This window comes from Salvelinus alpinus, chromosome 7 (genome assembly GCF_045679555.1).
Source record: "Salvelinus alpinus chromosome 7, SLU_Salpinus.1, whole genome shotgun sequence".
Lineage (NCBI taxonomy): Eukaryota > Metazoa > Chordata > Actinopteri > Salmoniformes > Salmonidae > Salvelinus > Salvelinus alpinus.
The window spans coordinates 69,904,666-69,919,656 of record NC_092092.1 but is presented as its reverse complement, the minus strand read 5'-3'; the positions used below and the strand labels follow the sequence as shown (position 1 = coordinate 69,919,656).

Sequence of the window (14,991 nt, the reverse complement as noted above, 5' to 3'; positions counted from 1 at the left end):
AGGTGGCGGTAATGCAACATTTATTGGATGCCAATCGCCGCTAAATCTCATCGAAGAAGAAGGGTTGTTCTCGAGCTAGCCACGCACGATATTCTGTTGCTGGTAGATATAGGGAGCTGATTTTGTTTCAGTTTATAATAAACAAAGCCTTGATAAGAAACACCGTAGACATGGCAGAGGCGATTCAGAAGAAATTACAATCTGAGCTAGAAAAATACCAGCAGATGCAAAAAGGTATGTAGCTAACGTTAGCTCGCTAACTAGCTAACGTTAGCTATAGCTATAATGTTACATGCATGGTACATCTCTGCTGGCATGGTCATTTATTGTTACCTCAGCAGCTAGCTAGAAATTGACATCTGTCTGGTTATACTGTAACAGCTAGCTATTAGGTAAAGTAACAGGTAACTTGCAAAATGTGCATTATTTCTTGAAATCTAACGTTAGACAACTGCCCTTTGCTACCTGATCTTCCATACCCATTTAAAGCGTATCTTTACAAAAACAAATGTTATTTCAGTTTCAGAATATTCAAGCAAGCTAGCTGGTTAACACCTCGAACCTGCTTTGTAGTATACCCCTCTGATCTTCCATCCCAATAATAGGTCGTCGTAAGATCAATAGTTTGTACAGTTGGCTACACCCTATACAGCACACCCTATATTGCATAATATTACCATAGACATGGATATTAGCTATGTCCCATTTACATCACTCAGTATCACTGGTCCTCGTGTACCCAAAGTTGTCATTGTTTACATGTGCATGTCAAGACCCACACTGATTTGCTAACGTTGCTTTTATTCCCTTTAGATGTTAGTAAGAGCATGTCAGCCAGGCAGAAACTGGAGGCTCAGGTGACAGAGAATAATATAGTCAAAGAGGTGAGTACACATCTCTATCCTTCTACAGTGGCGTTGAGGTTTCACAAGGGATGTTCAGTAAGTATGAATGAATCCCAATATATATTCCGCTGATGATACACTTCCTTTCCGTCTTTCAGGAGTTGGACTTGTTGGACACCCAGAACACAGTTTATAAGCTTATAGGTCCAGTTCTGGTGAAGCAAGACTTGGAGGAAGCCAAAGCCACAGTGGCAAAGAGGCTAGAATACATAAATGGGGAGATGTGAGTCTGAAAGATAATGTTTATTCATTTTAATAACTGCACAAGGTGTCTGAAATAACAACCGCTTATTGCCTAAAGTATAAAGTATTTCATCCAGAAGTGTAACTCATTGTTCTGTCTGTTTTGGACTGTAGTCAAAGATATGAGACTCTACTAAAGGACATGGAGAAGAAGTCTGATCAGCACCGTGAGGTCCTGTCTAGTCTGCAGCAAGAGTACCAGAGGGCTCAGGGCCTAGCTGTGGGCAAGGTCTGACCAACAGATGGCATGGACGCACACGCACACACATACAGGGAGAAAGAAAAGCACTGAATCCAGCCGCAGAGCTTTGCTACTCACCCAACAATGTCGCCATAAATCCAATGACTTATTGTCCTTTGTACTTATTGTATGCAGCTGCTTGTTAGTGTGACTTCTGTTGCTGTTATTAGAATAAATACATTGTTTTTCTTTTTGTGATTAAATGCTTTGTTGTCCATCTTTTTCCTGGTCACTAGTGAAATACAGTGCATGTTCTAGACATTATTTGGAACATATACATGTATTGGAGCTGGGGCACTGTGGGGAAGATGGCCACAGACCGACAGAAGTGATTACTTTGTTGGTGCCCCATGAGCCAGCCAGTGTGACTGGGATGAGTGAGTGAGTGAAATATGTATTGCTATCAGGGCCATGGGGGATGTGTTATATATTTTTTAATTTTATGCATAAGCCTAGAATGTTACTTTCCTGGCTAAATTGACAGACTCTGGATGATTTCAGACAACAGTGATTACACAACTTGAGTTCTGCCACGTGGTCTGGTGTCAACCAGGCTAAAATCTTACCTCAGGCCACAGCAACTCTTATTAAAATTCCATGAATTATTTAATATGGCTAGTCTAGAAGTTGGGGACAAAAGAAATCAAACTAATGGTGAATGATGAAAATTCACTGAATAATTCTTATACAACATATATTTACAAATTGTTTTCCCAGCCTGTTAAAGCACTAAATAATATAGGCCCATGTAATGGAAGTCTGTCTTTTTTAGCGTTCTACACCACTACTTTGTACCACATGATGGCGCTACTGATCCCATTGACTCCCTAACATCCTCAGCTTCGAAGTTGCTACAATGATAAACCCAATGTTGGCTTAACAGCTATTGAGCCAGGTCCCTGACAGATGTTTGTGTTGCAAATAATACGTAAATGTTATTTAATCAGATCATAAAGTAAATTATATATGAATTTTAAGACAGGTAACGCGTCATTCAAATATGGGCTATGCACAACACACGCCAGTTTACTTTCACAGGATTCCGGGCTAGGCAAGTTACATTCTGATAATATCATCCCAACATAATTTTTGAAGTAATTTCTCCCATAACATACTTTTCCAAGTTTTTACCCCACATTGGTTTAAAGATACACATTTAGCCTTGCTCCCGTTAAAAGGTGTTTAGGAACCCCGTGGTGCTCTTGCCACGACTTGAATTAACGGGGTGGGGAGTCGTTTGCTGGAGCGAGACATTTGCTCTAATTACAGAGGCAGGCAAGCGGACCATGCGACCAGATGTTAACCGGAAGAATCTCATTCAAACCGCACTAGTAGCATTGCGCTTGAGCAAAGGGGTGTGTCCCCGCCCACATAAAGCGTGCACCCCCGCAGCTCCGGTCCCCATTTCTATTTCAATGAAAAGTGGATAGAGCACAGCGGAGACCGCATTGTGCAGCGTCCCCCGCAATTAATATCCAGCGGAGAAAGACCATTCCCCCTTCATTGCCCTCCTGAAGAGGATTTAACCAGCATGAATAATGGGCCTGAAAACGGCGCGTTGGTCTGCAAACCAATATTCCTCCACCAAACCTCACCCTCTGAAATGCCTCAATTTAAGACTGGCACAGCAAATGAATAAAGTAGCTATTCATAGAATGGAATAAAGTGAAGGCGTACGCTACATTAAATGTTAGGCTAAAACACGAATGTAAATCATGTCAATGAATGTACACCACGCACCAGTTTAGCCAAGTCATTATTGTAGAAAATTGTGAATCATTATTCTATGATAGCCCACATGACAGCCTATAAGGATCTCGTTCACCAGACACTTTCTCCCAATCCAGCCTGCGGACGAGGTAAGCCTATAGGTCTACCAATCCTCACTGAATAATCATATCTCTGCATCCGTGGCACCGCAGCAGCATAGAATATCATTGATGTCATGGCTAAGGCTCTCAGACTAACCCATGGCCCAACACAGTCTCACATTCAATTCGCGCATATATGTACAAAATGTATTTCAGCAGATTTCGTGCGTTTTTGTGCATTTTTGGGGTGTTTTGGGGTGGTTCAATTCGTTTGAAAATACACGAATTTCTGTGCTACTTAATTCGTGCGAAAAGACACAAATTTAACCAGTAGGTGACACACAAGCCGTTGCAACAACCATGTAGACGCGATAATTTGTATTTCATTTTTGTTCTTCTTAATGGCTAATTCAACGTCATGAATATACAGAAATGTTGTCTTTGTTTAACCATGTTTTAAAATGTGTCGTTGTATGCCTATATGTACTGTTTTAGACTTGCTGAACAGAATTTGAGAAAAGACGCACATTTACCTGCGACTTAATTCGTGGGAAATATTGTTTTATTAATGCCAATGCTGTTTTCTGTGCTTGATTTCGCTTAATACTTTGGATACTGGTGCACTTGTAATCAGAACGCCTTTTTGTCATGTAGGCAACCATACACGATTTTCTTCATAACCCATTTCATATTTCGTGGAGCCTAAATTACACCATTTTCTTCATAATGCATGTATTACATGTTAATGTAAAATAATGAATTATGTTGGCTTACACTTATGGCCTTTCCATACCTTAAGGGAACATTTTAGCACTCGCCATATGGTTAGTGAGTAACGGCACATTGCAAATGTAAGGTCCCTTACTAGACGTCCTGCAACGTTTCTAAAATTCGCAGACGGCGTCGGGCCGTGTGCGGGGGAGATCTTTCAGGAAGTCATCAAACTAAATCTCTCGGACGTTTGGTTTCCGTTTTATAAAAATAACACATTTTGGTCATTTTTCCGCAGTCTAGGAAATTCCCACCAGAGGGAAAATAAATAATATTGCAAATGCACAAGCACATTGCAAATGCATGTGGCCTTTTCTCCTAAACGGAAAATATTTCGAAGACGTAATGGACAGTTGGCCCCGAACAAGATGGCGTCGAGGCCTCAACGCTTTTTGAGTTATGGCCATTTTTCTGGGATTAAAGGTCAAAAACGTAAAGTAGGGTGCTAATTTGACCGCTTCACGTCAAAGTACATAAGCATACGGTGTCAGGAAAAAAAGAACCAGCCATTTATCTATCGTAATTTAAGAGAAATCGTACATTGACAAATTGGTCATGTTCACAAAAGGAGTAAAAAAAAAAGAAAAAGTTACAGATCCAGTTGCAGTGTGTTCAGACGAACATTTTTTAAGTGGGTCTCGAAGCTCTGCCACTGCATCGCAGTGCTAGCTGCGCCACCAGAGTCTCTGGGTTCGCGCCCAGGCTCTGCCGCAGCCGGCCGCGACCGGGAGGTCCGTTGGCCTAGCGTCGTCCGGGTTAGGGAGGGTTTGGCCGGTAGGGATATCCTTGTCTCATCGCGCTCCAGCGACTCCTGTGGTGGGCCGGGGGCAGTGCGCGCTAGCCAAGGGGGCCATGTGCACGGTGTTTCCTCCGACACATTGGTGCGGCTGACTTCCGGGTTGGAGGCGCGCTGTGTTAAGAAGCAGTGCGGCTTGGTTGGGTTGTGCTTCGGAGGACGCGTGGCTTTCGACCTTCGTCTCTCCTGAGCCCATACGGGAGTTGTAGCGATGAGACAAGATAGTAATTACTAGCGATTGGATACCACGAAGAAAAGGGGATAAAAGGATGGAGTGAAAAAGTACGGTGCTTAAAGACACACAAAGCCTGCAATGGCATTGCCATTATCTCCAGGCCGTGCCGAGTTCAACGAGATGCCCCGCTTGACCGTAGCTAGCTCGGTCTGAGTGCAGCGACAGTGACAAGAAGAAGGACCCAAATGACCCTTTGACCTCAATTTCATATTTTTTTGCTTTTGGTAAACAGAGAGAGAACCGTTAAGGTTAGAAGCACAATTTGACCTCAGGAACGTTCCTAAGGTCCTCCCGATCTGTGCAAGCCTAACATTGACCGTGTGGCATTAACCCTTAATAGTTAAAAGAAGGTGTTTACATCAAACAGTTTACAATGACATGTCTCCCCATAGGAATACATTGCGTGCTCCCCTAAATTCAACCTGAAGCCTATGTGGGTTAATAATGCCTTATGAACCTGTCTTCGATGACAATCCATCAGGCCACTATGAGGTCTACCTGTGTCGATTCTAAGCTTCCTGGAGCAACCGGAAGTGGTTAAATCACCCTAAAGGTGTTTGCCATACCCAACCTGCAGTTTGAGAGAAATAGTGCATTCAACCCTATGTAAATCAGTGAGTTCTTAACGTATAGACTTAACTCAGGATTCTGTAAAAGCCCACTCCAATGAGGATATGTGTTTACTTTCAGCTTCCTGTGCCAACCGGAAGTGCCATAATTGGTGTCAAAAGGGCTGTTTCGAAGGGTTAAAAAAAGTCAAATCTTTCCAAAACTTAATATATGTGAATAGGCAACCCTCATGAACTGTAAATCAGTCATTCATCCCATCAGATTTCAAGGAAAAATTTACACACCCACACAGAAAGGATGGAGTGACACACTGAGGGGCTTAGAGGCAGACAGTGCCTGCAATAGTTACTTTTGTTTGAACTTTTAAAGAACCGTCAGACCTAGAGTTCTGAAACTTTACAAACCTGTTCTAGAGCTCAGGTCGATTAAGCACGGTGAGTTATGTGGCTCTAGAAGGTTCTCGGACCGATAAAAAGCCTCGGTGCATTTGCATTGACTTCAATTCATTTTGAGCATTACAAAATGGTGACATTTAGAAAAGTCCCAGAGTTGCAAGACTAGGTGCATTGAAACCGGCTCGGCCCATAGAGACGGACCCCGACATTTCTGTCCGATGGCTCATTCAAGGACCCCGTAGCAAGGCATGGAAAAAAGTGGAATTTCAGCACCAATTAAGGTTTTGCTCGGGCACCGAATGACCTATCGAGCCGGAACTTGGGATTCGAGGTCGCCTCACATAGGGCTAAACATAATGTGAAAACTGGACCCGCAGCTAGAACATAACTACCTATTATTTGTTTTATTATGGTTTAAATGGAAGGCGCTGTGAATTGTGGGCCTGCTCTGAAATATGTGATAGTTGGCATCTAAACGAGTTGTAAAAAGTGAGTTTGGAGTCAGATGGTATCAGTTTGGTGTCTGAAAATATCTAATTGGCTGATGGACACTGACTTGCTAGTTGACTTTTGTGCATTTGCAATATGTTTCAACAGTGAAAAACCACCAAAATAGCATTCTGAAATCACCACTAAAAATGACATCACCATAGCCGTGCCGAGTTCAACGAGATGCCCCGCTTGACCGTAGCTTGCTCGGTCTGAGCGCAGCGACAGTGACAAGAAGATGACCCTTGACCTACATTTCAAGTCTTTTGCTTTTGGGAGACAGAGAGAGAACTGTTAAGGTTTAGAAGCACAATTTGACCTCAGGAACGTTCCTAAGGTCTCTGTGCAAGCCTAACCTTGACCGTGTGGCATTAACCCTTAACAGTTAAAAGAAGGTGTTTACATCAAACAGTTTACAATGACATCTCACCCCATAGGAACACATTGCCTGCACCCCTAAATTCAACCTGAAGCCTATGTGGGTTATGAATGTCTTATGAACCTGTCTTCAATGACAATCCATCAAGCCACTATGAGGTCTACCTGTGTTGATTCTAAGCTTCCTGGAGCAACCGGAAGTGATAAAATCACCCTAAAAGTGTTTTGCCATACCCAACCAGCAGTTTGTGATATATAGTGCATTCAACCCTGTGTAAATCAGTCAGTTCTTAACGTATAGACTTAACTCAGGATTCTGTAAAAGCATACCCCGATCAGGATATGTATTTACTTATAGCTTCCTGTGCCAACCGGAAGTGCCTTAAAATGGGGTAATAGGTGCTGTTTCGAAGGTTTAAAAAAGTCAGATCTTTCCAAAACTTTAAATGTGTGAATCGGTCAACCCTCATGAACTGTAAATCAGTAATTTCGCTAAACAGATGTCAAAGAAAAGCTCTCACACACACACACACAGCAAGGATGGAGTGAAAAAGTATGGTGCTTAAAGACACACAGAGCCTTAAATGCTTTTAGGGGGGATCCAGACTTCCATACCCGCTCTGGGAGCGCTATACTACCGCCCCAAATCAATGGGTGCTGGCCTGAGTGATTTATGGAGGTTTTCAAAAAATATTCTAAGTCCAAACTTTTCATGCACCTGGTATTTTTTTGGGGTTACCAGGCGTCATTTTTCAAAACGGTTGAAATTGCTTTTAGGGGGCATCCAGAGTGTCACATGACCGGATGAGGTAACTATTCTTGTTCTTCTTGTAACTTTCCGGTAGGCTAGAAGCTTTCCGGTGTTTTGCTGCTCGACACAGGTCGACGCAGGTATTGCACTTGATTTATCATTATCGTAACCGTAGGTGCAGCCAAGTGGAAATACGAAAGCTTTCTAGCTATTTCGCACTGACGGTAATTTTAACACAAGAACGTTTCTAGTGAAAAGGTGCTTACACTCAGAGCCATGTATTTACTCAGCCACCCTAGCCTTATTACGGGTTAACGTTTTGGTAATTTTGGTTGGCCAACAAAATGTAAGACTACAATGACTGCATACGTTTCCCCAAATGTTATACGAAAAAAAAAAAGTTTTGTTATTGATGGACAATGGCAAGGCTGCCATTGTATTTTCAGTTACATTCTGTTCAATAAAAATGGTTTACACGTTTATTTTTTAAGAAATACATGGAACTACAACTGAATAAAACACCATTAACCATCATGCATTGCTTACATTCATTCTATCCTGAAAAGTCTGTTCAGAAAAATCGAAAACAGTACATATAGGCATAAAACCACAATGTTTTAATAGGGATTAAATAAAGACAATATATATATAACCTCTTATGGTTAAATGGTTAAAAAAAGACAATCTATATATTCATAACGTAAAATAAATAAATACAGGCGATCGCGTCTATGGTTGTTGCAACGGCTTGTGTGTCGCCTACTGGTTAAATTCGTGTCTTTTCGCACGAATTAAGTAGCACAGAAATTCGTGTCTTTTCGCACGAATTAAGTAGCACAGAAATTCGTGTATTTTCGCACGAATTAAGTAGCACAGAAATTCGTGTATTTTCACATTTTTGAACCACCCCAAAAATGCACAAAAACGCACGAAATCTGCTGAAATACATTTTGTACATATATGCGCGAATTGAATGTGAGGCTGGGCTGCATGGCCACAAGTAGGCCTAGTAACAACAGTTGAAAATCATTATCGTGCAAGATCCCTCGGTTTGGTTCACTTTGATTGATTGAATTTATTGAATTTACTTGACAATTTGTAAAATCCATACATCAGGGCACTCCAGCTGGTGACACCTCCACATACAATTTAAGAAAATCATCAACGATAACACAATAAAGCTTAACAGCTTATTTCCATTGTGGTCCTTGTTTTCCCATGGCGGTACATCTGGCAAACCTACACCATACGCGCCTTGGATAACATTCGCACTTACTTGCAGCAAAGAGACTGTCAAACTGCCAGTCGAGAAAATAAGAACGACGTCCCTTTTACAAGTGCAAATGTAACTCCCTCTTTAGAGATTCCCATGGGAAAGGAAAATAAAGGTGAAACTATACCACACCAAGCATCGAATTACACATAGCTTAGGCTACTCATTTCAAGAGGTTCAAATGTGAATGAACCCACTGGGCACAAATGTCAGTTCAACGTCTAGTTTTGAATAACATTTGGTTGAGTTGTCAACTAACGTGAATTCAACAAAACATGTCACCATGTCATTGGATTTAGGTAGAAAGTTGGGTGAAAAAAGACTAAATTCCCTTACATTGATTTCCTTTTTCAAATCCAATCAGTTTTTCACGTTGTTTTAACGTCAGCACATTGATATTTTTTTTGCTTAAAATGACGTCGAAGCAACGTTGATTCAACCAGTTTTTACCCGGTGGGAAGTGACTCCATTGTGAATCAAAGTTCTCAATCTTAGTCTAATTTATGTTTATGAAAACTTCCACTTCTCCAGCAAGACACATATTGCTTAACTTTATTATGCAGGTTAAAAATGTTTCTGTGTGCTACCGTCCTTTTTTGCAGTTAAAACTTGTTTTCAAATCAACACAGATGCAAATAAACAAGACTGAGATTATTTTACATTTGTATTTTATTTGTAAGAATATATAAATATTAAAATACATTGGATCTCAGTTGTCAAAAATATACATATTTTCAAAATAAATTAGGCCCAAACATTTCACTCCAGGATATCCATGATTCTTATCATTTTCGTGGATACTGATGATGGCTCTTAAATTGTGTGGATACTGACAAGGGTTCTTACATTGTATGAGTAATTTTAACAATTAAATCAACAAAACAAGTTGTCTTGACAGTCATTTAAAAATATATGTTATCTTTCAGTCATCTGAATATATGTAATCTTTCAGTCATCTGAATATATGTTATCTTTCAGTCATCTGAAAATATGTTCCATTTCAGTCATCTGCATATATGTTACCTTTCATTCATCTGATAATGTTATCTTTCAGTCATCTGAAAATATGTTAGAAAGCCATGAATATGAATATGCAAGATATCCATGATATCCATGATTCTTATCATTTTCGTGGATACTGATGATGGCTCTTAGATTGTGTGGATACTGACAAGGGTTCTTGCATTGTATGAGTAATTTTAACAATTAAATCAACAAAACAAGTTGTCTTGACAGTCATTTAAAAATATATTTTATCTTTAATTTATCTGAAAATATGTTATCTTTCAGTCATCTGAATATATGTTATCTTTCAATCATTTGAATATATGTTATATTTTATTCATCTCAATATATGTTATCTTTCATTCATCTGAATATATGTTATCTTTCAGTCATCTGAATATATGATATATGTTATCTTTGATTCATCTGAATATATGTTATCTTTCATTCATCTGAATAATATCTTTCAGTCATCTAAATATATTTTATATTTCATTTATCTGAAAATATGTAATCTTTCAGTCATCTGAAAATATGTTACATTTAAGTCATCTGCATATATGTTATCTATTATTGATCTGAAAATGTTATCTTTCATTCATCTGAAAATATGTTATCTTTCAGTCATCTGAATATATGTTATCTTTTAGTCATCTGAATATATGTTATCTTTCATTCTGTCACGTTCCTGACCTTATTTCCTTGGTTTAGTCTTTGTTTAGTTGGTCAGGACGTGAGCTGGGTGGGTGTAGTCTATGTTTTGTGTTTCTATGTTGGGTTTGTTGTTTGGCCTAATATGGTTCTCAATCAGAGGCAGGTGTTTGTCATTGTCTCTGATTGGGAACCATATTAAGGTAGCCTGTTTGCACTGTTGGTTTGTGGGTGATTGTTTCCTGTCTTTGTGTTCTGCACCAGATAGGACTGTCTCGGTTTTCACGTTTGTTATTTTGTATAGTGTTCACGTTATCGTCTCTTTGTTATTAAACATGTTGAACACTAGCCGCGCTGCGTTTTGGTCCTCTCCTTCATCTCAGGAAGAAAACCGTTACACATTCATCTGAATATATGTTATCTTTCATTCATCTGAATATATGTTATCTTTCAGTTATAACATCTGCTAAATATGTGTATGTGACCAATAGAATTTGATTTTGATTTGAACAGCCTAAATTTGTCGGGGCATGAACTCTACAAGCATTCCACAGGGATGCTGGCCCATGTTGACTCCAATGCTTCCAACAGTTGTATGAGTTGGCTGGATGTCCATTGGGTGCTGGACCCTTTTTGATACACACAGGAAACTGTTGAACGTGAAAAACCCAGCAGCGTTGCAGTTTGTGACACAAACCAGTGCGCCTGGTGCCTACTACCATACCCCGTTCAAAGTTTCTTAAAAAAAATTTTCTGGCCCATTCACCCTCTGAATGGTACACATACACAATCAATTGTGATTACTACATGATTCCATATGTGCTATTTCATAGTTTTAATGTCTTCACTATTATTCTACAATGTAGAAAATAGTAAAAATAAAGAAACTATTGAATGAGGAGGTGTGTCAACTTTTGATTGGTACTGTATATATACAGCGCCTTCAAGAAAGCATTCAGACCTCTTGACTTTTCCCACATTTTGTTGTTAGTCTTATTCTAAAATTGATTAAAACATTTTTTCCCCTCGTCAATCTTCACACAATAGCCCATAATAACAAAGCAAAAACAGGTTTTCAGACATTTTTGCTCATTCATAAAATAATATAAAATATTACATTTACATAAGTATTCAGACCCTTTACTCAGTACTTTCTTGAAGCAGCTTTGGCAGCGATTACAGCATCAAGTCTTTTTGGGTATGACGCTACAAGCTTGGCACACCTGTATTTGGGGAGTTTCTCCCATTCTTCTTTGCAGATCCTCTCAAGCTCTGTCAGGTTGGATTGGGAGCATCACTGCACAGCTATTTTCAGATGTCTCCAGAGATGTTTGATCGGGTTTAAGTCCGAGCTCTGTCTGGGCCATTCAAGGACATTCAGAGACTTTTCCCGAAGCCACTCCTGCATTGTGTTGGCTGTGTGCTTAGGGTCGTTGTCCTGTTGGAAAGTGAACCTTTGCCGCTCTGTACTGTGCTCCGTTCATCTTTTGCTCAATCCTGACTAGTATCCCAGTCCCTGCTGCTGAAAAACATCCCCACAGCATGATGCTGCCACCACCATGCTACACCATAGGGATGGTGCCAGGTTTCCTCCAGATGTGACACTTGGCATTCAGGCCAAAGAGATGAATATTGGTTTAATCAGACCAGAGAATCTTGTTTCTCATGGTCTGGCAGTCTTTAGATGCCTTTTGGCAAACTCCAAGTTGGCTGTCAGGTGCCTTTTACCGTCTTGCCACTCTACGATAAAGGCCTGATTGGTGGAGTGCTGCAGAGATAGTTGTGCTTCTGGAAGGTTCTCCCATCTCCACAGAGGAACTGTAAAGCTCTGTCAGAGTGACCATTGAGTTCTTGGTCACCTCCCTGACCAAGGCCCTTCTCCCCCGATTGCTCAGTTTGGCCGGGTGGCCAGCTCTAGGAAGAATCTTGGTGGTTCCAAACTTCTTCCATTTAAGAATGGTGGAGGCCGCTGTGTTCTTGGGGACCTTTGATGCTGCTGAAATGTTTTGGTACCCTTCCCCAGATCTGTGCCTTGACACAATCCTCTCTTGGATCTCTACGGACAATTCCTTCAACCTCATGTCTTGGTTTTTGCTCTGTGGCACTGTAGCTAAATCCCTGTCCACCCCATTAATCTTTAGGAACTGACTATCCCTCTGCATGCAGGCTGAGAAGCCTTCCTGGAACTGACTAGGCCTCTGCACACAGTATCTCTGCTCTTCAGGAAAAGGACTGTGTTCCAGTATCTCTGCTCTTCAGGAAAAGCACGGTGTGTTCCAGTATCTCTGCTCTTCAGGAAAAGCACGGTGTGTTCCAGTATCCCTGCCTGGCTTCTCCATGCGACAGCTGGCCAAACTCTGGAGATCAGAAAAAACAATGTTTCACCAGCATTGCTAAGACTACAAACTTAACAGCTGGTGGAGAGGATAAGGAGATACACTGTAAAGAAAGGGAGATGTTGTCCATACTTGATCCTGTTGCCCCTGCAGAAGAAGAGTTCTCAGGGTCTCCAAGCTTCTGATCATTCTCCCTCTGCAATGCTTCTCCCCTTATGGCTTGAGAAGCTGTCAAGAATAATACAATATGACTAATGAGAGAGAGGGCCGGTTCAACAACAATATCAAAGACACATTTAAGATATAGAATCAAATATGTGTGAAATGAAAACTTTTAAATCACATATTGTACCTTTCTAGGAGAAATTGTGGCGTCAAATTGAGTTACTGATGAAGGTTTCATCTTCCAAATTGACTCGTTTTGTCTTCGATTTACAATAGTCTGTGTCTGACGCTGAGTCCTCTCTAGTCTCTTCCAGACTACGAATCAAAAGTGTTATATGAGTTCGTCAGGTCAGTAGACTTGCTCAGACCATGACCTCTTCACTGAAGGCTAATTTGTCGCTTGATCGAGAGAAAAGGAAAAAAAATCCACAATATTTATTAAAAGACTGAAGGGGAAATCTGCCCCGGTTTCGTTAAAAAGCTTAGGGATGGGTGTGTAGAAATGTAACCTCTCAAATTCATAGACGTATGGATGCAAGAACTGACCACCCATGATATCAAAATGATAGTTTGAACCATGTTTTGAGGCTATATAGTGTTTGTTTAAATGTACTTTGTTTACAAACATTGGAGTAAAACAAGCTTACATTTTGGTTTCGACGGTTGAACTAAGCTCACGAGGCATTTATAAGTTATATTCTTCAAGAATCAAGTAAAATAAATGGATGTAGCACCTGCAGATTGCCCCTCTAAAGACTTTGATTAAAACTCATTACATTTGGGCAACATTCTAACCTATTCCAAATGGTTTGATAAAGTCTGGTAGTCAAGAACTGTCTGTGCACAATGTTGAAAGATAAGGCTACAACATATTTACATATAAAAACAAACGTTTTCATTTGTTTTGTTTAAAATAAATCAGAGTAGATATGGCCTGAATCAATTTGTCAATTTGCCCTGCTACATTTTATATAAGCCTATTGAATAACCTTAAATAGCCTATGTTTAACAAACAATGCGAAATATTATCATATTAAATGTTTTAACAGTGAAAGTAGCCGATAGAGATGAGTTTGCGTTTTGTTATTCATGTTCCATGATTAACCACAGGGGTACGTGGAATGTCAAAATCTGTTTTTAGTGCACGAGCCTACTTTTTATATAGGCTATTCCAAGAGCACCTTTTTGGCTCGTGGGTGCATGCAAACGTTTTAACACCCCAAGTGCTATAACACGTGGCAGAAATGATGGTGGCAAATCCTTTGTGCCAAGGTGTTAAATGCTAACTTTTCCTTTCCCTTCTGTCGAAGTGTTACTATTTTCTCAGGCATTTAGCCTAGTCAATTAAAATATATGTCTACTGGAATTCTCTATTCGTCTACCTTGGCAGCTCATATCAACGTTCTCTTCTTCATTATGATTGTGATCAATTATCATGATAACTAAATCAGCAATCAGACAATGAATCCTAATTTATTTTGCATTGATTGTGGACCGTGCGTAATTCGAAATGAATGAAGCGCAAATCTCCAATTGTAGAATTTACAGTAATTTCGAATTAGCCTACTCAAGGTTTTTTTCAGCCCTTGTGCAACACACTACACTTTGGTAATTAAATAGGCTACTGTATGAAAATGTCAAGAATGCTAAAAAGAAGGATCTCTATTTTCAGTCAACAATTTGGACAAAGGGACATATTTGGGATGAATTAATCGACAATTGTGCATTCGTTTGATAAAACATATTTAAATTAGAGGTAGGCCTAAAATGGACGAGATTACTCTCCTTTGCGTTGTTTGGGTGTGGGATTCGGTTCATGCATTGCACGAGACAACAGCCAAATGGTTTGTTACCTGATTAAATTTACTCCCGTTGGCATAAACAAAAAGGTGGCATTTACTTCGCTATTTTCTCTCCTTGTATACTTCACACGTGCATGCCTGTGGCCGTGGGAATGGCCTGTAAACTTCGCTCAC

At 40.1% G+C, this 14,991-nt stretch overlaps 1 protein-coding gene across 1 annotated transcript; it reads left to right on the top strand.

The window, feature by feature from the left end:
• On the top strand, window positions 1–1,592 carry pfdn6 (prefoldin subunit 6). Its single transcript, XM_071411467.1, has 4 exons — window positions 1–234; window positions 814–884; window positions 1,004–1,128; window positions 1,263–1,592. Exons 1-4 carry the CDS (start codon window positions 171–173, stop codon window positions 1,381–1,383), a joined length of 381 nt encoding a protein of 126 aa, XP_071267568.1. The 5' UTR covers window positions 1–170; the 3' UTR covers window positions 1,384–1,592.
• The last annotated feature ends 13,399 nt before the right edge of the window (window positions 1,593–14,991 follow it).

Excerpts from the sequence above, each read along its gene's own strand:
- pfdn6 (XM_071411467.1), top strand. The coding sequence starts at position 171 with ATGGCAGAGGCGATTCAGAAGAAATTACAATCTGAGCTAGAAAAATAC. Across the intron at positions 885-1,003 it reads AGAATAATATAGTCAAAGAG|GAGTTGGACTTGTTGGACAC; the intron begins GTGAGTACACAT and ends TCCGTCTTTCAG. Across the intron at positions 1,129-1,262 it reads GAATACATAAATGGGGAGAT|TCAAAGATATGAGACTCTAC; the intron begins GTGAGTCTGAAA and ends TTTGGACTGTAG.